Raw genomic sequence first — 25,059 nt, forward strand, 5'->3', positions numbered from 1 at the left:
AGATGAAACCCTTGCCTTCGATAAAAGATGATGATGATGATGATGATGATGATGATGATGATAATGATGATAATAAAGGTATCCGAATGACCTTTAAAAAGTAACTAATTTTCTTCCTGTTTGTTTTGGGGACAAAATTAAAAGAATTGTGAGATGAGAGACATATTTTAAATGGTAGAAATCATGAAAATATAGAGAAATAAAATTCTATGTTTATAGGTGGGCTCAAAAGAATTTTCAGTGGCACAATGAACCAGGTGAGTTTGTAAGTACTTAAAAAACTGAGCAAGAATGCACAGATTTGGTTGGAGTTGTAATTTAGTGTTTTAAAGAAGAACCCTGCCTCATCAATAAGGTCTTAAAATACGGTAGTTAATTACTTAGTTGAATTTCATTTTATTACTGTAAAAGAGATTTTTAAACTTTTAAAATGCAGACAATCAATGGACTTATCCAGGGCAGTAGAGAAACCCACAGTAAAGATAAGGCAAAGCACAGAACAATCTATAAATTCCACAAACCAGGATTTCTGCTGAGATGCTTTTATGGTTGGAGCCTGTGCTGGAGGATCACATGATCTGAGGAACTTTCTGGAACACTCTCCTTTTTCCCATTTAAATTGATTTTCTCTTTTTTATTTTTCTGGACACATGGCTTGGCTTGTGTTTCCATACTCGCCATCCTTTCATTAGTGAATATTTATGGGAGACCTACTGTGTACCTGGCACTGGGCAGATAGGGGTGAGCCAAGTGAAAATACTTGCTTGACTCTACATTACTACTGAAGGTCTTAGGGCCTCAGGGTGGCTAAATCATCTTTACCTGCAGGGAAAGATGACCTCAACTCCTCCACAGAAATTTCCTTCAAATGTTTTTAGTGAAGCAATTAAAATTTTCAAATTTAAACATGTTAAACATCTAAATTAAAAATTTTGCAAATGATAAAAACTTAAAAATTAAGGTGAGAATATTAAGAACTGGGAATGTAGGTCAATGGTAGAAGCTTCCTCACATGTGGGAGGCCCTGGGTTTAATCCCTAGTACAGCAATAAAAAAAATTAAAATTAGAAAATCTAAAAATATTTAAATTAAAAAGTTATTTTGAAAAGACTTCCCACTGAACTTTTGAGAAGAGGTTCTAGTGAATGGTATGTAGATGTATCTGTGATATTATTACCTGGAGGAACGTGTGGGCCCACAGTCGAGATCTGACCTTGAGAACTCCACTCTCTCCTCCTTCTAGTCGTCCCACTACACAGGAGATTTGCAAACACTCGATATTTGTACAATTCTGCAACAAAACAAAACAAGACAAAAAACCCAACATCAGGGACAGCACATTAAAAGACAGGGGCAGTTTTATTATTTAGATATGAGGTGTCCCCCAAAAACTCACATGTGAGACAATGCAAGAAGGTTTGGAGAGGAGGTGATTGGGTTTTAGCATTAACCTAATCAGTGAATTAATCCCTGATGGGATTGTCTGAGTAGTAACTGGAGGCAGGTGGGGTGTGGCTAGAGGAAGTGGTTCAGTGGTCGTGTGGCTATGGGGTATATATTTTGTATCTGGAGAGTGGAGTCTCTCTCTGCTTCTGATCACCATGTGAGCTACTTTCCTCTGTCATACTCTTCCACCACAATGTTCTGCCTCACCTGAAGAATGGAGCCAGACTTCTATGGACTAAGACTTCTGAAACCGTGAGCCCTCAAATAAACTTTCCCTCCTTTACAATTGTGCCGACTGGGTCTTTTAGTCATAGCAGTGAAAAAGCTGACTGAAACAGGCATCTTTAAATGCTGGTAGAAAATCAACATTAAAATCTGCTTATTTCCATTTTATTTCTTCAGAAGTCATTGCCTTATCTGCAAATGTAATTTAAGGAAAGAACAGAGGTATTGAAACAACCAAGGACAATCATTACCATTAGTGGTAATGATGCATGGATGTTAGTGGTAAGAGAGAGAAATGGACATGAATAAAATGCAAGTTCTGTTCTAAGTACTCATCTTCTGGAAATAGTCAATGAGTTGTTCTATTTCATTTACTCAGAACCTGGGAAGATGTTTCTTATAGAGATTCTTTCCACTAGTTGCTATATTGAGCAAGTGTGGAGAAGGCTACAGAGGAAGCTCCCAAGTCCATAATCTTGGAGACTCAAAATTATTGACCTACTGATAAGCATTTGTTTCATAACATGATTCTTTCTGCCCAAAAGACTTCCTAGTTGTGGAGCAGGCCCTTCTGTGAATTCTATTCATCAGGCTGTTTTTAACCAGTTCCTTAGGTTTCCCAACTTATAATGGGTCACTCTGAATATATGAGATGCATGATCCTAGAAAGTGTTCATTATGATGACATTTTACCTATCAAACCAATAATATTTTATCAATCATATTTCTGATTGAATTCCAGTATGGAAATTAATGAATGTCCATTTTCTATGTGCAAATGTACAGAATGATACTTCTTTTTTAAAAAATTTATTTATTTATTGCATTCCTTAATACACATACAGAGCACTATTTTTCGTATCTCTGTACATACAGTATGTTCACACCAACTTATGCCATTAAACATGCACTGTTTTTTTTTTTTTGGCATTACAGAGTATTTTCTCACTGCTTTGAATTTATCTTAGGGGTTATCCTTATTCATTTTTCATGTCTCAAACACTGTACTACAGGTGCCCAATACAAATAAGTCTATTGAACATTATGTGAAGTACTTGATCGAAGCATTTCACTTTAATGAAATTGATAAATAACATAATAACCTGAAGAATATATTACCATAAGAATATTTTTAGGAACAAAGAATTCTAAGAATACTAAGCAATCAGTAACATATATCAGAATAAATTTTGGTAAGGTCAGATTTGTACATGATGCTTCCAAATATAGGTAACTGGACTATCCTTGTACCATTAGATTTGGAGCCTGAGGTGCTGATGATGGAAGCAAGAGATCCCAAAGCTCTGCAGTTCCTGGGTCTCATGGGGACTCTTCCATTTTTTTATGCTCCACAATTAAGATGCTACTCACTGCTAATCCCACCCTCAGGTGGCAAGACGGAAGCCAGTTGGTGGCTGTTGTGACCTCCCTGGAGATTTTGATCCTGGTTAGCTAGCTCTGTTGGAGGACTTTGAAGAAGCTGATGTGTGGAATGGCCCTTGAAGAGTGAGAGTTACCTGGAAGAATGGGGTGACTGGCACAAGGTTCTCCTGAACAATGGAAGGGCATGCTCAGGAAAGGGGAGGGCAGGGTACATAGGGGTGAGATGGATAGATGGAAATAAGATAAGAACAATACTGCTTATGCTAAGGAGCTTAGAGTTCATTCAGAAGGTACTGGAGAACTGGTGTCAAGTTTTTAAATTAAGGGCCATGATCAGGTTTGTGTTTAGAGAGATAGGTGGTATTTGAGAAAAAAAAATAGAGTTGAAGGCAGGAGGATAATTAAGAAGCTTGTAGCAAGAGCCCAAATGAGAAATGCTAAGGCCCTGAACAGAGGCATTGAGAATAAAGACAGAAAGGTGAATTTTAGAGAAATTTAGGAAGTAGAATAGACATTTGGAGTTTGCAATGAAGGAGAGAGAGTAGTGGAGGGAGCTCTTTGTATCGGAACAGGGTGGAAGGGTACTGGTAGGATCCATACTGGTGTTACTAAAATTGAGACTGCTAGAGAAGAGGCACATTTAGGGTGGTCTTGGAGACAAGAGTTTTGAATAGGTTGGGACTGGGATGGCTATCAGACATCTAGGCAAACCTTTCAAGTCTTGACTGCAAGAAGGGAGGGCTAAGATGGCAGACTGCATTTAGGCAGGATTGGAGATATGGTTATGCCAGAAATTTCCCTGAAAAAGCAAAATCAATGGGAGGAAAGCAGAGGTCCAGAAGATGGACATCTGAGGTACAAGGGCATTTAAGGATGGGAAAAGGAGAAGTCCCTTTAATTATTCTAAGACAGGGCTAGCCAGAACGTAGGACAAAACCCATGAGAGAATTTTTTGGAGGGAAGCCAAGGGATGTAATAGTTCCAGAAGGTGGCCAATAGTATAAAATGCTCAAGAGAAACTAAGAAAGATAAGGTTTCTGTAATCAGAGAAGTGAAAGGGAAGACAGAAAAGTTTGGAGAGGATTAGAAGGAGGTGATAATAACAAAAGCAGCAGGAGAACAAGATGAGAAAGGCAAATATAGTCTTAGGTGGAGGAGAATTAGATTTCAGTGTGATAGATACAAAAAATGTTATGCAAATTGGAAATTATGATCCCAACACAGGATGTTGGCATTTTGCACTTTTAAATTCCTAATCAGAAATGTGATTCAGTAAGTTGTTTTTAACCAAACAAAAACAGTGGGAGGTCTTATTTAGCTTTTGATTTTAGAATAAACTCTGCATAATCACTCTCCAGAGTTGTTTTGACTTGAGGACATAGGGAGGTGTATGATTTGCAAGTTTTGATCCTATAAGGGAAAATGTGAATAAAAGATGAATTAAAATCAGATAAGGAAAAGAAAGACTGCCTTGGCAATCATCCATGAGCAAGTAAGCTTCTATGATATTCAGAAGTTAAAATTTATGTCAAAATATTTAATAAGAAACAATAGAAGGAAAAATATTTGACTCTACAACAAAAAGGCACACAATTTTCAGAAGAATTTTAAGTTATTGATCTCCTTTGCCTCAGTGTACTCATGAGACATACACAGAAGTGGAAATTTGAAAAACAAAAACAATCTGAATCTTTATTTTTCACATGGTTAGTTCTATGTGGGTTTGAACATTGGTTTTTCCAAAGGGCTTTTCCCATTTGTAGTGTACATATTAGAATTCTGCAGATGTCAATCATTGTTTTCTGTTTCATTATTCACCCTGGAAGCTTTTCCTTGATGACAATATACAGAGCTGTATGAATTTATGGGACGGGTATGTATATAGTATACGGTTATAAAATTTATAGGTACTTGAATCATAATCTGCCAATTAGAGCTTTTTGCTATGTAATTTCAGGCACTTATATTTTTAACAAACACTCCTTGCTTGACCTCAGTTAATTGCCCTGTTTGCTTGTACTTTTCTGTCCACTTCCATGTTTGAACTTTTAATGTCAAGATAAAATAAATGAATGCCAGAGTGTTTGAAACATACGTTTAAAACATCATTTTGACCATTTGAAGCATATATGTGGCACTGGATATGTTTACATTGTTTTGCAACCATCACTACTGCCCATCTCCAGAACTTTCTTATCATTCCAAATTAAAATTAAGGCTCTGGAAACCACTCCCTGCTTTTTTAAATCAATGAACTAGAGAGTTGGAATTTGAGTCTGTTCACCCTAACACCCTCTCTTTGATGGCTGTTTACTAACACTAATAAATTGTTATGGATGTTCTGGGTAACATGTTCAATTCTCAGGACTATGAATAATCCTTTGCAGCATTATCCTACTTTATTGAACTGAAATAAATGATTAGGATTACCAGGGTTTAAAGAAATATTTGTCTCTGCTTTTTAAAAAACAATAATAAACTAATTCCAAGTTAGTATAGGAGGATGGGAACAGAAAGGAAGTCTATTTAGGACTTCTCCAGTTTCCCACCTAGGATCCGATCCTCTTTGTCTTCCTCAAGGCTCACATGCTTCTCGGCACGTGGCTGGCTCAGACAGGGTCCCTGAATGAACTGATCTGGATTCAGAACTCAAGGAAAAGCGGAGCCTGCAGATAGGGGGTTTTCATTCGGTATCTTTCCCAAATCTGGCCTTTATTGGAACTTCTCTGCCTCTGCCCTCCTCAACGTGTACTAGCATGTAGTTGATTCTTCTAATTTAGCCAAGAATGATGCTATATGTATCCAGTGCATCCTCTGTTTTAGTTGAGGAGTCCAATAACCTTCACTCCTACCATTATTCTAAGCTTTATCTCCTGAAATTCCTTGCTAACTTTCAATTTTTCAATTCTGTGAATTCAAGTGAATATTACCCCTCTTCCAGTCATACAAATGCTAAAATCAGGGATTCAATTCCTCAAACATAGATTTATTCCCTTCAGCTATTTTGAATTATTACAGTTTCATAACCAGCGCAAATAATTATATTCCCCAAAGCAGCTGTTCATTGTCATAACAGTCATTTTATTTCAGATTCAGTAGGTAGAGGGGCTAGTGAATTGAGTCTCCATCATCACTATCTTTTTAACTGCTTGCAACATATTTAGTTAGAATTGAATTGAGGGTTCAGATGGAATGTCACACCAAGAGCATTTTGGAGGTGACTCTAAAAGCTATTAGTAGTGGCCATGATAACTTCATCCACTGTGTCATTCATACATTTGCTCAACAAATGAGCCAGGCACTGAGCTACACCCTGAAGAAAAAATACTAAGGAAACTAAACATATTCTTATCCTCATGGGTTTTCAACAGAGCAAACAGGTAGGGAGAGAAGATTACCCAAGGGCTAGAGCCCAGTGGTACCTGGATGAGCCCAGGAGTGAATCCAACATGGACCAGAAGTGTGGATCTGGGTGTTTCATGGCTCGTGACCAGCAAGGAAGGTGACTCTGGCCACTGTAGAAATAACTACAGAGTCCTCTTTGGCTCAAATGCTGCCTTCTCTTCCTTATTCTTTTCTTGCCCTTGAGACCCCCTGCCAAGTGTCTCTCCCTTTTGCTAACCTCTTTGGATTGACTATTCTTGGCTTTGGGTAGTTATGGCTCTTGACTGAGCGCCACCACAAGATAATGCATCTTTGATTGAGCTTCTGTACTGAAGCTGTGGGGCAAGAAGCACCTACCCAATCCCTGCACCATCTAAGTGCTGGGACACTGTTCTAGGCCTGTCCCTATCCCAATCCTCTAGGTGTGTCTGCCCAGGATGATGAATTCTAGGGTGATTACATGTGCAAGGCTGGAAGATGTGCTTGTATGGTCTTACTCTTTATGGAACTGACCTGTGGAACAGGGCTAAATTGCTCCTTGATGCTCATTTTTAGCCTTTGCCACATGGTCAGGGAAGCAGTGGATGTTCAGGTAAGGAGATAAAGTTCTAAAAACAACATTCGGATGAGTAGGAGAACTGCATCAAAAATACTGACTCATGAATGCTTTGTAAAGTTTTGCAAAGTCCAGCCTAGGCTCAACCTAGAGCAACTACGGACTCTAACACTATGATGCTACAGGGATTATGACCCAGGAAATCTGAACATACCAGTCCCTACTCTTCTGGATGGGCAGAGGACTCTGAGATTCAGGACAGGTAGGTTCTCAGGGCCCAGTGAATGAACAGCCCTCCTCTAAGCTCACTTCAGACTCTCTGTGGATAGGTTAACAACTGAACCTTCATGTTCTTAAAATGGATTAAAGGTCACATTTGATGTTTTCATCCTTATTTCTCTAAAGTAGCCTCCGAGACAGGTTTAGAAGAACAAAAAGGTTATATCACAAATGCTCCTTAATCCTCTCAGAAAAGTCACTTTCATTTCTTACAATATGTACTGCCAAAATATGTCAGGCATATCTGAGCATCAGAGGAGACTGCAAATAATACTTGAAGTTAAAACCCTCTGTATCTGGGATTTCTGACGGGTCCAATCATTCTCTTCAGATCTATGCACACAGAGACGACTCACCAGTATTTTTGTGGGACTCTGTCTGTGGAGCTGAACACCAGGCACATCCCGCTTCTTGACAAGATGAGGAATGGTAGAGTTTCGCAGAAAGGCGCTGAGCTCAGGGGTGTCCTCTGGGGAGGCTGCAGGCTGCAAACAGAAAGCGGAAGAGATCATACACAATTGCATTAACAGTTGTTACCTTTCATTAGCCTTGAACTCTAGGCAGTTTTTCGCTCCCAAGTGAATTGGATTCATAGGAGAGTTCAGACATGTGATTTACCAGCAAGATGTTCAACAGCAAAATGACCTGCACTGACAAGGAATGAGCCTTTCCACTCTCCAGTTACAGGAATTCATGAAGCATGGGGGAAACGCATTCTTGGGAAGTTTGTCTTGTAAGGATAAGATTTTAAGCAGAAGCAATTTCCCCAGAAGGCTAGAAAATGTGTAGCTGATTTTCAGACTTGAGTTACTTTCCTCTCATTATATTTGGAGCTGGCAAAACTCAGGGTGGAAAGATGGCTTTTGAGGTAGCAGAAAAGTGGGAAAATAACCCAATGTGGTCAAGGGCCTCATGTTTGCATGACTGCACCCCACATTCCAGTGCTTGGGAGAGGTGTTCCTCAGGAGAGAACCATGTCCTAGTGAAAATGACTTTTGCAAAGCATGCCCCATGCACACGATGCTGTAGTGGAGCTTGTTTTCAGCCCTGAATTTATTTTGAAAGTGTTCTAGAACTGGTGATTTTATCTCACGCTTCATGCTGGGTACATCCAATGGCTGGAAAAAAAATATTTTGAGAGTTCCAATACATCACACATAATATCCTATTCGCATTCTTTATTTGAGATGCACTGACTATACAAACCTCATTTTCTGCCCCTCCCACCCCCACTTCCATCTTGAGAATTTTGTCTTCTTTTTTTTTTAATTTTTTATTGTTGGATGTTCAAAACATTACAAATTTCTTGACATATCATATTCCACACTTTGATTCAAGTGGGTTATGAACTCCCACCTTCACCCCATACACATATTGCAGAATCACATCAGTTACACATCCATTGATTTACATATTGCCATACTAGTGTCTGTTGTGCTCCGCTGCCTTTCCCATCCTCCACCATCCCCCCTCCCCACCTCTCCCCTCCCCTCCCCTCCTCTATCTCTACCCCCTCCACTGTATAACCCTGAGGGTCTCCTTCCATTTCCATGCAATTTCCCTTCTCTCTCCCTTTCCCTCCCACCTCTCATCCCTGTTAAATGTTAATCTTCTTCTCATGCTCTTCGACCCTACTCTGTTCTTAGTTACTCTCCTTATATCAAAGAAGACATTTGGCATTTGTTTTTTAGGGATTGGCTAGCTTCACTTAGCATAATCTGCTCTAATGCCATCCATTTCCATGCAAATTCTATGATTTTGTCATTTTTTAATGCAGAGTAATACTCCATTGTGTATAAATGCCACATTTTTTTTATCCATTCGTCTATTGAAGGGCATCTAGGTTGGTTCCACAGTCTTGCTATTATGAATTGTGCTGCTATGAACATTGATGTAGCAGTGTCCCTGTAGCATGCTCTTTTTAGGTCTTTAGGGAATAGACCAAGAAGGGGAATAGCTGGGTCAAATGGTGGCTCCATTCCCAGCTTTCCAAGAAATCTCCATACTGCTTTCCAAATTGGCAGCACCAATTTGCAGTCCCACCAGCAATGTACAAGTGTACCCTTTTCCCCACATCCTCGCCAGCACTTGTTGTTGTTTGACTTCATAATGGCTGCCAATCTTACTGGAGTGAGATGGTATCTTAGGGTGGTTTTGATTTGCATTTCTCTGACAGCTAGAGATGTTGAGCATTTTTTCATGTACTTGTTGATTGACTGTATGTCCTCCTCTGAGAAGTGTCTGTTCAGGTCCTTGGCCCATTTGTTGATTGGGTTGTTTGTTCTCTTATTGTCTAATTTTTTGAGTTCTTTGTATACTCTGGATATTAGGGCTCTATCTGAAGTGTGAGGAGTAAAGATTTGTTCCCAGGGTGTAGGCTCCCTATTTACCTCTCTTATTGTTTCTTTTGCTGAGAAAAAACTTTTTAGTTTGAGTAAGTCCCATTTGTTGATTCTAGTTATTAACTTTTGTGCTATGGGTGTCCTATTGAGGAATTTGGAGCCCGACCCCACCGAATGTAGATCGTAGCCAACTTTTTCTTCTATCAGACGGTGTGTCTCTGATTTGATATCAAGCTCCTTGATCCATTTTGAATTAACTTTTGTGCATGGCGAGAGAAAGGGATTCAGTTTCATTTTGTTGCATATGGATTTCCAGTTTTCCCAGCACCATTTGTTGAAGATGCTATCCTTCCTCCATTGCATGCTTTTAGCCCCTTTATCAAATATAAGATAGTTGTAGTTTTGTGGATTGGTTTCTGTGTCCTCTATTCTGTACCATTGGTCCACCTGCCTGTTTTGGTACCAGTACCATGCTGTTTTTGTTACTATTGCTCTGTAGTATAGTTTGAAGTCTGGTATCGCTATACCGCCTGATTCACACTTCCTGCTTAGCATTGTTTTTGCTATTCTGGGTCGTTTATTTTTCCATATGAATTTCATGATTGCTTTCTCTATTTCTACAAGAAATGCCGTTGGGATTTTGATTGGCATTGCATTAAACCTATAGAGAACTTTTGGTAATATCGCCATTTTGATGATGTTAGTTCTCCCTATCCATGAACAGGGTATATTTTTCAATCTTCTAAGATCTTCTTCTATTTCTCTCTTAGGAGGGTTCTGTAGTTTTCATTGTATAAGTCTTTCACCTCTTTTGTTAGGTTGATTCCCAAGTATTTTATTTTTTTTGAAGATATTGTGAATGGAGTGGTTGTCCTCATTTCTATTTCAGAGGATTTGTCGCTGATATACAGGAATGCCTTTGATTTATGCGTGTTGATTTTATATCCTGCCACTTTGCTGAATTCATTTATTAGCTCTAATAGTTTCTTTGTAGAGCCTTTTGGGTCTGCTAGGTATAGAATCATAACATCTGCAAATAGTGATAATTTAAGTTCTTCTTTTCCTATTTTGATGCCTTTAATTTCTTTCATCTGTCCAATTGCTCTGGCCAGTGTTTCAAGAACTATGTTGAAAAGAAGTGGAGAGAGAGGGCATCCCTGTCTTGTTCAGATTTTAGAGGGAATGCCTTCAGTTTTTCTCCATTCAGAATGATGCTAGCCTGAGGCTTAGCATAGATTGCTTTTACAATATTGAGGTATGTTCCTGTTATCCCTAGTTTTCTAGAGTTTTGAACATAAAGGGATGCTGTACTTTGTCGAATGCTTTTTCCGTATCTATCGAGATGATCATATGGTTCTTATTTTTAAGTCTATTGATGTGGTGAATAACATTTATTGATTTCTGTATATTGAACCAGCCTTGCATCCCAGGGATGAATCTTACTTGATCATGGTGCACAATTTTTTTGGTATGTTTTTGTATCTGATTCGCCAGAATTTTATTGAGGATTTTTGCATCTAGGTTCGTTAGAGATATTGGTCTGTAGTTTTCTTTCTTTGAAGTGTCTTTGTCTGGTTTAGGTATCAGGGTGATGTTGGCCTCATAGAATGAATTTGGAAGTTCTCCCTCTTTATCTATTTTCTGAAATAGCTTGAAAAGTATAGGTATTAGTTCTTCTTTAAGGGTTTTGTAAAACTCTGCTGTATACCCATCCGGTCCTGGGCTTTTCTTAGTTGGTAGTCTTTTTATGGTTTCTTCTATTTCCTCAATTGATATTGGTCTGTTTAGGTTTTCTATATCCTCCTGACTCAATCTGGGCAGATCATATGACTTAAGAAATTTATCTATGCCTTCACTATCTTCTAATTTATTGGAGTATAAGGATTCAAAATAGTTTTTGATTATCTTCTGTATTTCTGAAGTGTCTGTTGTGATATTGCCTTTTTCATCCCGTATGCTAGTAATTTGAGTTCTCTCTCTTCTTCTCTTCGCTAGCATGGCTAAGGGTCTGTCGATTTTGTTTATTTTTTCAAAGAACCAACTTTTAGTTTTGTCAATTTTTTCAATTGTTTCTTTTGTTTTGATTTCATTAATTTCAGCTCTGATTTTAATTATTTCTTGCCTTCTAGTTCTTTTGCTGTTGTTTTGCTCTTCTTTTTCTAGGATTTTGAGATGAAGTATGAGATCATTTATTTGTTGGTTTTTTCTTTTTTTAAGGAATGAACTCCAAGCAATGAATTTTCCTCTTAGAACTGCTTTCAGTGTGTCCCATAGATTCCGATATGTTGTGTCTGTGTTTTCATTTATCTCTAGGAATTTTTTAATTTCCTCCTTGATGTCTTCTATAACCCATTGATCATTCAGTAACCTATTGTTCATTCTCCAAGTGATGTATGCTTTTTCCTTCCTTCTTTTATCGTTGATTTTCAGTTTCATTCCATTATGATCAGATAAGATGCATGGTATTATCTCTACTCCTTTATATTGTCTAAGAGTTGCCCTGTGACATAATATATGATCTATTTTTGAGAAGGATCCATGTGCTGCTGAGAAAAAAGTGTAACTGCTTGATGTTGGGTGATATATTCTATATATGTCAATTAAGTCTAGGTTATTAATTGTGTTATTGAGTTCTATAGTTTCCTTATTCAACTTTTGTTTGGAAGATCTGTCCAGTGGCGAGAGAGGTGTGTTGAAGTCTCCCATGATTATTGTATGGTGGTCTATTAGACTCTTGAACTTGAGAAGAGTTTGTTTGACGAACATAGCTGCACCATTGTTTGGGGCATAAATATTTATGATTGTTATGTCTTGTTGGTGTATGGTTCCCTTAAACAGTATGTAGTGTCCCTCTTTATCCCTTTTGATTAACTTTGGCTTGAAATCTATTTTATTTGATATGAGTATGGACACTCCTGCTTGTTTCCAAAGTCCATATGAGTGATATGATTTTTCCCAACCTTTCACCTTCAGCCTATATATGTCTTTTCCTATCAAATGCATCTCCTGTAGGCAGCATATTGTTGGGTCTTGTTTTGTGATCCATTCTACTAGCCTGTGTCTCTTAATTGGTGAGTTTAAGCCATTAACATTTAGGGTTATTATTGAGATATGGGTTGTTCTTCCAGCCATATTTGTTTATTTATGTTACTAAACATGGTTTGTTTTCCTCTTTGATTATTTTCCCCCCCTTTACTGTCCTACCTCCCACTGTTGCTTTTCATTGTTATTTTCCATTTCCTCTTCCTGTAATGCTTTGGCAAGGATGTTTTGAAGAGATGGTTTTCTAGCTGCAAATTCTTTAAACTTTTGTTTATTGTGGAAGGTTTTAATCTCATCTTCCATCCTGAAGCTTAATTTCGCTGGATACACAATTCTTGGTTGGAACCCATTTTCTTTCAGTGTTTGAAATATGTTATTCCAGGATCTTCTAGCTTTCAGAGTCTGTGTTGAAAGATCAGCTGTTATCCTGATCAGCTTACCCCTAAATGTAATCTGCTTCCTTTCTCTTGTAGCTTTTAAAATTCTCTCCTTATTCTGTATGTTGGGCATCTTCATTATAATGTGTCTAGGTGTGGATCTCTTATGATTTTGCACATTCGGCGTCCTGTAGGCTTCTAGGATTTGGGATTCTGTCTCATTCTTCAAGTCTGGGAAGTTTTCTCGTATTATTTCATTGAATAAATTGCTCATTCCTTTGGTTTGGAGCTCTGTACCTTCCTGTATCCCAATGACTCTTAAGTGTCGTCTCTTAATGTTATCCCATATTTCTTGGATGTTCTGCTCATGGTTTCTTAACAGTCTTGCTGAGCTGTCTATGTTCTTTTCCAGTTGAAATACTTTGTCTTCATTGTCTGATGTTCTATCTTCTAAGTGTTCTACTCTGCTGGTAGTATTCTCCATTGAGTTTTTAAGTTGGTTTATTGCTTCCTGCATTTCTAGGATTTCTGTTTGTTTGTTTTTTATAACCTCTATCTCCCTGTATAGTTGATCCTTTGCTTCCTGGATTTGTTTGCGTAATTCCTTGTCGAAGTGATCTTTCATTGTCTGATTTTGCTGTCTAATGTCTTCCTTGATACTCCAGATCATCTGAAGCATGTATATCCTGAATTCTTTATCTGACATTCCATCTGCTGCAGCTGTTACCTCTTCTAAAGTTGCGTTGACCTGCATTGCTTGTGGTCCTTTCTTTCCTTGTCTTTTCATACTGCTTGCGTTTCTTTCCTGCAGGCGCGGGCGGCGGCTCTGCTCTCTCCTTATTCCAATTGGGGTGTCGTGACTACCACGCCGGCAGGTCACTGGGCCTGTTCTGGGCGCTGGCGGCGGCTCTGTTCTGCCCCTACTCCAATTGGGGTGACGAGTGTACCACGGCAGCAGGCCACCGGGCCTGATCCGCCGGTCAGTTGCAGGTTTGCCTAAACTGCAGGCGCGGGCGGCAGCTCTACTCTGCCCCTACTCCAAATGGGGTGACGTGTCTGTCGTACCGGCAGGCCACTGGGCCTGTCCCGCTGGTCGGTCGCAGATCTGCCCACCTTTTGGGCACAGGTGGTGGCTCTGCTCTGCCCCTACTCCAATTGGGGTGTTGTGACTACCCCGCCGGCAGGTCGCTGGGCCTGTTCCTGGCACGGGCGGTGACTCTGCTCTGCCCCTACTCCAATTAGGGTGGTGTGTGTACCACGCCGGCAGGCTCCTGGGCCTGATCCGCCGGTCTGTCGCAGGTCTGCCTACCTTGCAGGCGCGGGTGGCGGCTCTGCCCTGCCCCTCCTACCACGCCTGCGGACTGCTGGGCCTGATCTGCAGGTTGGTCGCAGGTCTGCTCACCCTGCGGGCACGGGTGGCGGTTCCGCTCCGCCCCCACTCCAATTGGGGTCACGTGACCACCACATCAGCAGGGCCTGATCCGGGCGTGGGCGAAGGATCTGCTCTGCCCCTACTCCAGTTGGGGTGACGTGTGTACCACGCTGGCCGGCCGCTGGGCCTGACCCGCCAGTCTGTCACAGGTCTGCTTACCTTGCAAGCGCGGGCGGCGGCTCTGCCCTGCCCCTCCTACCACGCCCATGTATCACTGGGTCGCGGGTCTGCCCACCTTGCGGGCGCGGGTGGCGGCTCCGCTCCGCCCCCTCTCCAATTGGGGTCACGTGGTCACCACGCTGGCGAGCCGCTGGGCCTGCTCCGGGCGCTGGCGGCGGCCCGGCTCCTCCCCTCTGGCTCCACGACAAATCGAGAGAGACTCGGGTGTCTGTGCCTCACCCCCCCTACCAGGAGACCAACTGTTTCTGTTGCCGCTGGTATTAATGAAGTTCTCTCCTCCGCCGCTTTCTGCTGACATCAGATCTCTGCCATGTTGGTATCCTATGCGAATGGCAGCATTTCGTTCCCCTTGCCGGGCAACCAAAGCAACGGGTGAGTCCTGACCGGCCCTCAGCAGGACCCGGACTGAGAAGCAGTTTCCGCGGGCTCCTAGCCCTGGGCCAGGGCAGTTCCAGGAGCCGGAACTTGGCCGCTCTGTGCTTGGTGTATGCTCTGATAAGAGCAGGCTCCAAGAAGCAGCCTCCGCAGGATCCCCAGCCCTGGGCCAGGGCGGTTCCGGGACAGTTCCGGGAGCCGGAACTCGGCCGCCCCGCGCTCGGTGCTCGCTCCGATAAGAGCAGGCTCTAAGAAGCACCCAGGCACTGAGCCCGAGCAATCTGTCTGCAAGCCGCAGGCGAATGGCAGCCTGAAATTACCTGTTCTATGGCTGAAAATCGAATTTTGTCTTCTTTAACCTGGTTTTCCTTCAGGTTATGGAAGGGAAGCAATACTAATATACTTAGCTCTATGGAATGAAAAAAGAAATTTCTACATTGCAGATGTAGGATGCACCACATAGGGTAAGTCATAAGGATCTGGAGAAATCTACTGAATAGACAGAAAGAGTCGAGTCCACACTCCCTAGCATGACATGTACAAGTCTCTACCCACTGATCACTGCCTTTGCCTGCCTTCTTCAGCTTCATCTCTCACTGAGAGCTGCCCACATCCAGCACTCCAGTATGCAGAACTGTGCTGCATCCTGAGCTGCACCTGGCTAATGCCTGACCTGTTTCATGTTGCACATGCTTGCTCTGGTGCCCGTCAGTGTCTATCAAACCGAACCACAATTTCTGCTAACTGCTCTAAGTTGCCCAGTGAGAACATGTATGTGAGAAGCACAGTCATATTCAACCTCCCAGGAAGAACACACAGGCTGAGAAAGAAGATTCAGCCAGGAAAATTCAGATGGGGAAATGAGATGTAAGAGGTAGTCCAGGAAAGTGTGGTTTTATAGAAGCCCAAGGAAAAGAAAATTGCAAAAATAAACAACTAAGGATGCCAAGAGATCCTGAGAGGTAGTAAAGAAGGGTGAGAAAAAAATCTGTTGATTAAGAAATCATAGATGGCTGGGCGCAGTGGTACACCCCTGTAATCCCAGTGATTCGGGAGACTGAGGCAGGAGGATTGCAAATTCAAAGCCTCAGCAACCCTTCAAGGCCCTGAGCAACTTAGAAAGACTCTGTCTCAAAATAAAAAAATAAAAAGGGCTTGGGATTCGGCTCAGTGGTAAATTGCCCTGGGGTTAAATCCCCAGTACAACCCCTGCTCCCCCTCCAAAAGAAATCATGGATGCCCTTTGAATGATGGTACAGGCAAAAATCAAACTGCACTAGCTAAAGAGTGAATGGAAAAATAATTATTTGAAAAAGTATAAGTTTAAATCTTTCTATTACTCTCATTAAAATAATTTCTAATGGCTCTAAGTTGAGATGAACCTTGTCCTCCAAATAAAGCAGCAAAACAAAACATTAATTTTCCTAGCAACACTATGTATAACAGAGGAAAATGGGCAATCTAAACCTTATGGACAAATGTAAGTAATTGATTAAATGAATTAGGATACATGTATACAAGACTAGATATTTTTAAAAAGCAATATAGAGCTATATTTTAATTTAGAAAGATACATGTATTAGGGGGAAAGTCACGTTACACTATAGCATTATGTAATCAAGCTGTACTTCTTAATAGAAAAAGTGATGCATACCTATTCTATGTATCTATAAATAGAAAAAGGCTGGAAGAGTAGTCATTAAAGTATGACCAGTGGTAGAGACTTGATGATAGATATCAGGGAAGTTTTGCCAATTTCCATTTCAGATATAACAATGACATTGGGAACTTTAAAAGAGTATCCTTGTCTATTGGCAATAGACAGTGCAACCCTTATAGGAATGAAAAATGAAAATATAAAACATAAGTTAATAGAACACATAAGAGTCAATGGGTGGGAACACCACTAGAGGTATAAAATTTCCTTCATATATTGCCTGATATATTCTTATGATGGATATTTAGTTTTTTTTTAATATGGAAATTTTTAAAAATTCCAATTAAATGAGAAATAATGAAGTAGGGATAGCAAGTTCAGTTTAGCTGTAAATAGAAGAAAAAGAGACCCATTCCTGGAGGAGGGCACAGGGCAGTGTTATTTGGCTTACTGTTTGTTTTACAGTTGCAGGAAATTTTAGTAAGTTTACAGGATCCAAGGAAGGAACCAATAGAAAGGGGAAGGTAGGTCTTACAGGAAAACGGAGACATTTGATGCGGCAAAATTAGACGAGGAGCTGGAGGAACAGTTGTCCTTCCCCTGAAGGCGATGAAGAGGAGTCGTGAATGGATGAGACATGATTAGAAGGTGGGTGGGGCTGGGTGGGCTGGCATGGGGCCAGGGGTTATGATGGGGCAATAGATCATTTTAAGATCACCTGGTATTAAATGTGAGAGACAGTGGACAGGAAGAGTCGGGAAGGTCTGGAGTAGCCATTGAGGAGAATGAAAAGGATATATTATCAGAAGAGAAGAATTTCCCATGAACTTGGCTGTCCCATGAGCAGTTCCTGCAATTAATCCAAAAAGTTGAGCTAGGAAAGGAAATTGAGAATTGGGGAAATCCTTAATTAGTATGATAGTTTCTATCATATACCCTATGTATGTGTTGTTTTCCCTTTTAGAGCCACCATGTGTTATTTTTATTTTTATAGGTTGCTGACAATTAACTTTGTAGCTACCAAACTACAGAGAAGAGGTACTGGAATGAACTAGGGAAAGATTCTTTATTCCCATGTGACAGCGCATGATTGTATTAGAAGCATCAGTATTCACCTCAATCAGTATTAGCTATCAACAATAGCCCAACAGCAAGAAATTCCTGCAAGGTTTCATCAGGTGCAATTTGTGTAGAAATAAGGAACATATTCTACTGGGGTATAGTGTCATTCACAAATATTTGTAACAGTCCCTCAATAAAACACTGGGCTTATTCTGAGCTAGAGAATAAGTCCTTTGCAAGACAGGGGTCAGTGGAACACAGTTCTTTCTTTTTGTAACACTTGGATTTTACAAGTGGTGGAATACCACACTTAAAACACTGTGGTCAAAAGGTCTTCAAGTGGCTTGGAAACTAGTTTTCTCAAATGGCATTCCAGAAATTATTTCAAAGAACAAAACAAGACAAAAAGTAAGGAAGAAGTTATCCAAGAAATGTAAACAATAAAGTCCATTTTCAAGAGGAACATTTGGAGCCATGAACCCACAGCCCATGTTTTTCCTGAATCTGAACTCGCTGGAAGTGAAGAGTCCAGCTTCCTAGCACCCTGTTAGGCAGACATTAAATGCTATGAGGAGCGGCTGGTAAACACTTCAGTGGCTGCCTCAGAACAAATGACAATGGCTTTGTTCTGCAATGAGGAAATAATTCTTAGTAAATATGTTTCTCCAGCTGCTACTCCAAATTTGACCGCAGCAAAAGTTATTTTCATAACTCTTCATCAAACTCTTCACTCTGGCATAGGTTTTAATTTATAGACCAAAGGGATACTGAGAGGCTAGAATGTGCAATGCAGTTGGACGTGCAACACTGGAAGATAGGGGCTGGAAACCAAAGCCAAGTGGGTTACCTTTCTCTTATTTGTGACTTGTCTTTGGATGCTAGGTATTCCTAGCACACAAGAAACAGTAGACTGTTCTCATGGGCTTCTTGGTCTGTAATTAAATGTAAGTGGGGACAAGTCCGTGGGTCCGTGTAGTTTGTAATTAAGCAAATGTTAAGAGTTTGTGGGGAAAGAAAAAAAAACATTTTTTTCCTCCTGAAAAGTTCATGCAAAGCATACTAGAAGAATCATCACTCACTCCAGAGGTAATATTGGAGCTTTTCCTAGTCTTGGACATAGTGTTTTTGCATTTAAAAATATACATGGGCTGATGGGCTTAGGTCCCTACCCCTAAGGCTGCAGAAACCAGGTTAGCTTGAAAGGCATGAATATACCTAACTTAGGAACTAGTACTTTCATATCATTTTTCTATGGTTGGCAACTAACCCTTTAAAAAGATACACACACACACACACACACACACACACACATATATATATATATATATATATATATATGTATAATTTTGATCTCCGGATTCTTCTTCCTTGAAGTTAGGCCCAGAATGTGCTGTGATCTTAACACAGGTTATATTTGAGCATCTTTCTCTCTGAGGTACAGTCTCACGTTCCTTAGTCTTTCCTTAGTCTTTCTAGTATGTGTGTGTGTGTGTGTGTGTATAGATATATATAGATATATAGATATAGATATCCAAATAAAATATACTCTTGGGAACCATTTCTTTTTGTCTATCTTCTCCCTGATATAGTCTTCTAACATGTGTGTGTGTTTGTATATACATATATATATGCATATATGTATACATACACATATATGCACACATATATGTGCATACACACACACACACACACACACACACATACCCGAAGGCTATCTCAAAGAGAAGATAGACAAAAAGAAATGGGACACAAGGGGTATATTTCTTTGGTGGCCAAGAATTTGACGTACAGGCACTCTTAAGAGTAAAAGGTGAAAGCCGGGTGCAGTGGTGCGTACCTGTAATCTCAGCAGCTCAGGCAGGAGGATTTCGAGCCCAAAGCCAACCTCAGCAACTTAGAAAAGTGCTAAGCAACTCACTGAGACCCTGCCTCTAAATAAAATACAAAAAAGTGCTGGGGATATGGCTCAGTGGTTAAGCAACCCTGAGTTCAATCCTGGTACAAAAAAAAAAGAGTAAAAGGTGAATAAATTCCTCTGTCAGAGGAAATGTTCTCAGAAGAAAGCACACATAAGACAGGATGGAGAAGACAAACCCAGGAGCTAGTGATAGCTGTTACTATGGCATCATAGTTAGAAGAGAAGAAAATTCAGTACTGCTTTCTTGAATAGACCACCCCTCACCCCCACAAGAAGGAGAGCTTGTAGCAGAAGCCCGAGCATATTACAGGGCAAGTAACAGACATCAAACAATGCTCTGGCTATGAAATAAATTGAGGCTGCAAATATTTAAGGCCCTCAAAATGATTAAAAAAAAGAATAAAAAGAAATCAGTAGCTAACATAAAGAAAGAAGAAATGATCTTCCTTTTTGTCTTGATTTTTAAGTAGAGAGAGCATGAGGGAGAGTTGTTTGAGAACTGACAGGGGTCACTGCCTTCTGAATTAATGAGAACCAGTAATCGGGCGGCAGTTAGGCAAGAAGAAAGTACTCATAAGGATAAGACAAAACTATGCAAATTTGCCAAGCCACTGTCTGCAGGCCCACTTGATTCTAAAAAGCGATTTGCAGGGCTATAATCCTTGACAAATGGACGGGTTCTGTGTCTCTGCACTCCATGTTTGTGCTATCTGGTTGTAATTTGGGCTTCCTGTGGGATTGGTGTTGTTGAAAAGCCTAGTTCTCAGCAGCAACCTCCTGCTTCCCAGGCCCTAAAGACAATTCTTATAAACAGTGAGGGCTTTCTCTTACATTATACTCTCTCCAGTGTGTCTCCATCAGATCATTTTGATCTCAGGATTCTTCTTCCTTGATGTTAGACCCAGAATGTGCTGTGATCTTAACACTGGTTACATTTGAGCATCTATCTGTCTTAGGTACAGTCTCACATTCCTTAGTCTTTCCTCTCCCCCTTTCTCTCACTGTTTATCACAAATCTTGCCAAATTGAAAAAAAAATCCTTTACTCTTTATGAAATTTTTGGTTCCTCAGTAGATTTTACATTTTCAACTTCATCTTATCAAAAGATCATAGTGTGTTTGAAGGCCTCTCCAAACCCCAGGATAAAGTCCACCAAAATAACAAAATTGATAGTTTGAAATAATTATTTTACTGCCTTTAGTATAGTTGAGAAATACTTTACTCAACTCTAAAATCTGATTCCAAGAAGGATCTGGAACAAATTAGATTTAATGGATTGGTCTGAATGCTGCAGACAGTTGAATGTTTCAAAATGTTTTGAATGGTAGAACGTGAAGAAATTGCCACATGACAGTCTTCTTCCTCTGACCTAAGATGGTGAAGCCTGGAGGCAGAACCTGCATGGATGTCTGCTAATGTCCCTAACGTCACAGACGGCAGGTGAATGAACCTGAGGAGGTGGAAGCCATCCTGGGGGAACAGAAACACAAGGGCAGCAACCATGTCATAGAAGGCCAGAGTGAGAGCAGGAGAGAGTGAGCCCAAGGCACTTCTGGACCACCATGCGGACATTGGTCTTGGTTTTCTCAGGTAGAAAAATGAGGATTTGCATAGCTCATCTTCTCCTGAACCCCATTACCACCCATATTTCTACCTACCTCAGATTCTGAGATTTGAACAATGTCAGCAAATCAAGTTGAATGAGTCTCACCGAAGCCTGCTGGGAGGCAGGCATTCAAATAAAAAAGTACACAGACTTCTAACAGCATCTGTGTGTGGTCACTCTTGCCCCACCCCAACTCAGTGACCATGCTCCCAACTTGAGCAATCAAGGTGTGGATGAGCTGATAAGTTGGCCCATTGTTTCCTAAAGCAGTCACAGGTTAGAAAGTTCATGCTGTTAGTGTTTCCTCCTCAAACTTGGGGGACATTTGGGTAACTTGGGTGATAACCAAACTGTACCAGTTACTGTTATAAAAACTGAACCCTGTTAGGGACTTATTGGACTTTGGGGCTTATGTGAGAAGACTTTGAGCCTCATGTTGCATTTGGAACACTTCTTCAGTTTGTAGATGGGTTGGATTTCAGAAAGCTTTGGATGTTTGGCATTCAGAATGCATTTCTCTTTAGAAATGATATTTCGAATGGTAGCTCAGTTCTCAAGCCAGTCCACAAAAAGCCTACTTAAGCCTCAATATGGTTTTGATGCCATAAAACTGTGTATTTGCAATAAAAATAATAGTATCCAGGACTGTGGCCATATGAATAATTTAAAAAATAGGGTAAAAAATCATTGTGTTAAGTATATGATATCGAATGCTGATATTTAGGTGGAAATAAGTTTAATCAGAGGGAAATTAGAAAGTGGAAGCTTTGTGGAGATTCTAAGGGATATCTGGGACATTCCAAAGGCTTTAGATTGGTGGCACTGGTTCCTTGAAGTGGGTGGCCTAGAAGATGCTTCTAAGAAAATCTGGATAGTTTCTTTTTTATGATAAGGTTTTTTGGAAATCTGTGAGAGGGCTGAGAAGAGAGGAGAGCTCTCTTTTTAGTAATAATTGAGCAAAAGTGAGAATATACATGGGAGGAAGAAATTGGCTAAGACAAAATTGGCTAAGATGCATGTCTAACATTGGAGAAAGGGATTTGGTTGAAGGGAAATCAACTGAGTGGCTGAGGAGGAGAATGTGGTGGGAGAATTGTGAAAATCCCTTGGCTTCAGAAAGTCGGGGTGAAGGTTCTCTATGACAGGCCATGGAACATCTGGAGGGTTGGTCCAGTGGTGTGTGGAACGTCCTCAGGAGGCAGAAGGATATGTGGAAACTGGACTGCTGGCAAACACAGATGTGTCAGAGGATTTGCCACCTGTCCTTCTCCTTATAAAGAAACTGTATGGCAAATGGTCTTAGTCCGTTTTATTGCTAATAGAGAATAACTGTGATTGGATAGTTTATAAAAGAAAATTTATTTTAGCTCATGCTCTGGAGGCTGGGGTGTCCAAAAGCACGGAGGCAGCACCTGTGCAGCTTCATGGAGGAAGAATGGAAGGAGTCCCATGGAGAGAGGAAGTGAGAGGAAGCGGAGGAACAGCTTACGGCCATGTTAGGGGACCCTTCAAGGAGAACTAACTTGAAAGAACAGCATTCATCCATTTCATGTGGGCAGAGTTCCTGTGAACCAAACTCATCATGAAAGCCCCACAACCTCTCAACACCATTACACTGAGAACCAAATTTTATCATGAGTTTTGGAGGGGGACAGAACACGCTCACTCCATAGCACAAGTAGGAGGAATTGTAACTTACTCCTGGGTGAAGCAAGACTGAATACTGGGATTTGATTCTTGCTTTAACAAGTATATTTCTGCCTCCCTGGTCCTTTTACTAAACCTGCTTTCTCTGCTTCTTACCAAAAAAAAAAAAAAAAAAAAAAACAGAACAAACAAACAAATAAAAATAAACTAGCAATTAGCTTTTATGCAAGTATTTAAAATTAATATTAAATCAGAAATGTCAGGCAGGGGTTGTGGCTCAGTGGTAGATCACTTGCCTAAGGAGGTGCTGGTTTTTTTTCCTCAGCACTACATAAAAATAAATAAATAAAATAAAGTCATAAAAATTATTAAAAAAAATCAGAAGTGTCTGATGTTTATTGTGCTGAAGATAAGAACATATAAGAAAAAAATGCAATTTCCATTTCACTAATTTCTACTCTGTATTTAAGACAGAAAATACAGTTTATCTTTCCATTCTCTAGGAAGAAATAAATTGCCAAGTGAATTAGTAGCAATATGACTAAGAAATTATTTAATATCTTAAGAGAAAAATAATTTTCAAATGTTTTCAATTGTTTATAGCCACTGATTTGAAATATACTGGTTATCAACTTTAAAATCTATTTATTGATAAAAAGTCTTTTAGACTTTCAGGGCATATATTAAATATAGGTAGACATACTTTGAGAACCTTTAAGTAATGTTGTTGAACCTTTCCTTGAATTCAGAATTTTAAGAATTCATATATTATTCTAATTATTTACTTTAGAGATCTGTTGCAATTTTAATATTGTTACCAAATATTACATTCAATTTTTAGGAGTTTAGAACTTTAGAAAATGAGCAGAATTTGCATTTTTAAAAAAATTTCTAGCTTTGGACAGATTTTTAATGAAAATCTATGAGTATTTACACAATAAGTGGGAAGTACTGGATACCAGGTGCTTAGTGTATACTACCTCTTGGTTTTCATGAATCTGTCAACATTTGAGCAAGTTATCTATTAGTACTATTCCAGTCACTGTAAGTGATTGTTTAATTGCCACAAAGAAAAAAAAATAACTCACAACCAACATAGTGAACATTAAACAAGTTACACAATATATACAAACATATATAAATAGTGTCAGATATAAACTAAACATTGCACTCAGAGACAGGAGTTTTCCACATTATCATGTGCTTTAAGAATCCATATAGTACATGAAAAATACAGAATAAAATATGCAATAGTAGAATGAAACAGACATTATTATTACTGTGTGTATATATGTGACTGCATGACCAATATGATTCTGCAACTTGTACACTCAGAAAAATGAGAAATTATATCTCATCTGATTCAAATGTATGATATGTCAAGGTCATTGTACTGTCATGTGTAACTAATTAAAAGAAATAAAAAATTTAATTAAAAAAATATGAAAAAGTTTGAAATACTTCAATGTTATACATCAATATTTGAAGACATTATTGTATAAGGAGCTACAGTCTCTTAGGATGTTAAAATTATCCCAATGAAGAGTGAAGAAAAAGGAAATGGGGGGAAAATCCTAGGGACAAGTATTTCAAATAACTATGGAATACCAGTGGCCTTATTATTGTTTCTCCATGAAGAAAGAGACTGTTGCCCCACAAGTCCTTTACCATTGAGTCTCCTTTTTGTCTTCCTGTCTTTGAACAAGGAGGCATATGAGTTGACACAGAAAGCCTATTATGACTCCCAGTGACCCAATGCCTGGGCCCAGGGTCAAAGCTGCCCTTTGTCCCAGATGGTTAAGTCAAATAAAATTTTCAGGAAACCTTCCCTTGCCCCATAGTTACTGTGTCCCTGTAGCTACTAAGGGAATATTTGTTCTTAAATAAAGTTGTCTTCTGAGGACACCATCTGATTAACCAATTTTTTTGTTTTGTTTTCATACAAATGTGACATTTTCTAGGGCTTATGCTAATTCGTTCCTTTCCTTCTCAGAAGGAACCTAAGCCAAATTTGGGTCTTAATCTGGATGGGATCAGCTATTTGGACAGTTGAGCTCCTTGTTAATGAACTCCAGCAGACCATCACGTGCACAGGAGGCTGGAGCTTGCAGAGAGGTGGAATGTCGGGGTCCTCCAGACCCTGCATTT

At 39.9% G+C, this 25,059-nt stretch overlaps 1 protein-coding gene across 1 annotated transcript in view; it reads right to left on the reverse strand.

Annotated features, from left to right (window-relative positions):
• Itga8 (integrin subunit alpha 8) overlaps nucleotides 1-25,059 on the reverse strand; it is a 199,490-nt gene that overhangs the window by 26,676 nt on the left and 147,755 nt on the right. The window contains exons 26-27 of the mRNA XM_046448373.2: nucleotides 7,630-7,758; nucleotides 1,178-1,291 (exon numbers count right to left, since the gene is read on the reverse strand). Of these exons, the coding sequence (XP_046304329.1) occupies nucleotides 1,178-1,291; nucleotides 7,630-7,758 (243 nt within the window). The remainder of the gene's footprint in view (nucleotides 1-1,177; nucleotides 1,292-7,629; nucleotides 7,759-25,059) is intronic.

This window comes from Marmota monax, unplaced genomic scaffold (assembly GCF_021218885.2).
Source record: "Marmota monax isolate L192 unplaced genomic scaffold, Marmota_monax_Labrador192_F-V1.1 WCK01_AAM20220418_F8-fsc00066, whole genome shotgun sequence".
In the NCBI taxonomy this organism is placed as follows: domain Eukaryota; kingdom Metazoa; phylum Chordata; class Mammalia; order Rodentia; family Sciuridae; genus Marmota; species Marmota monax.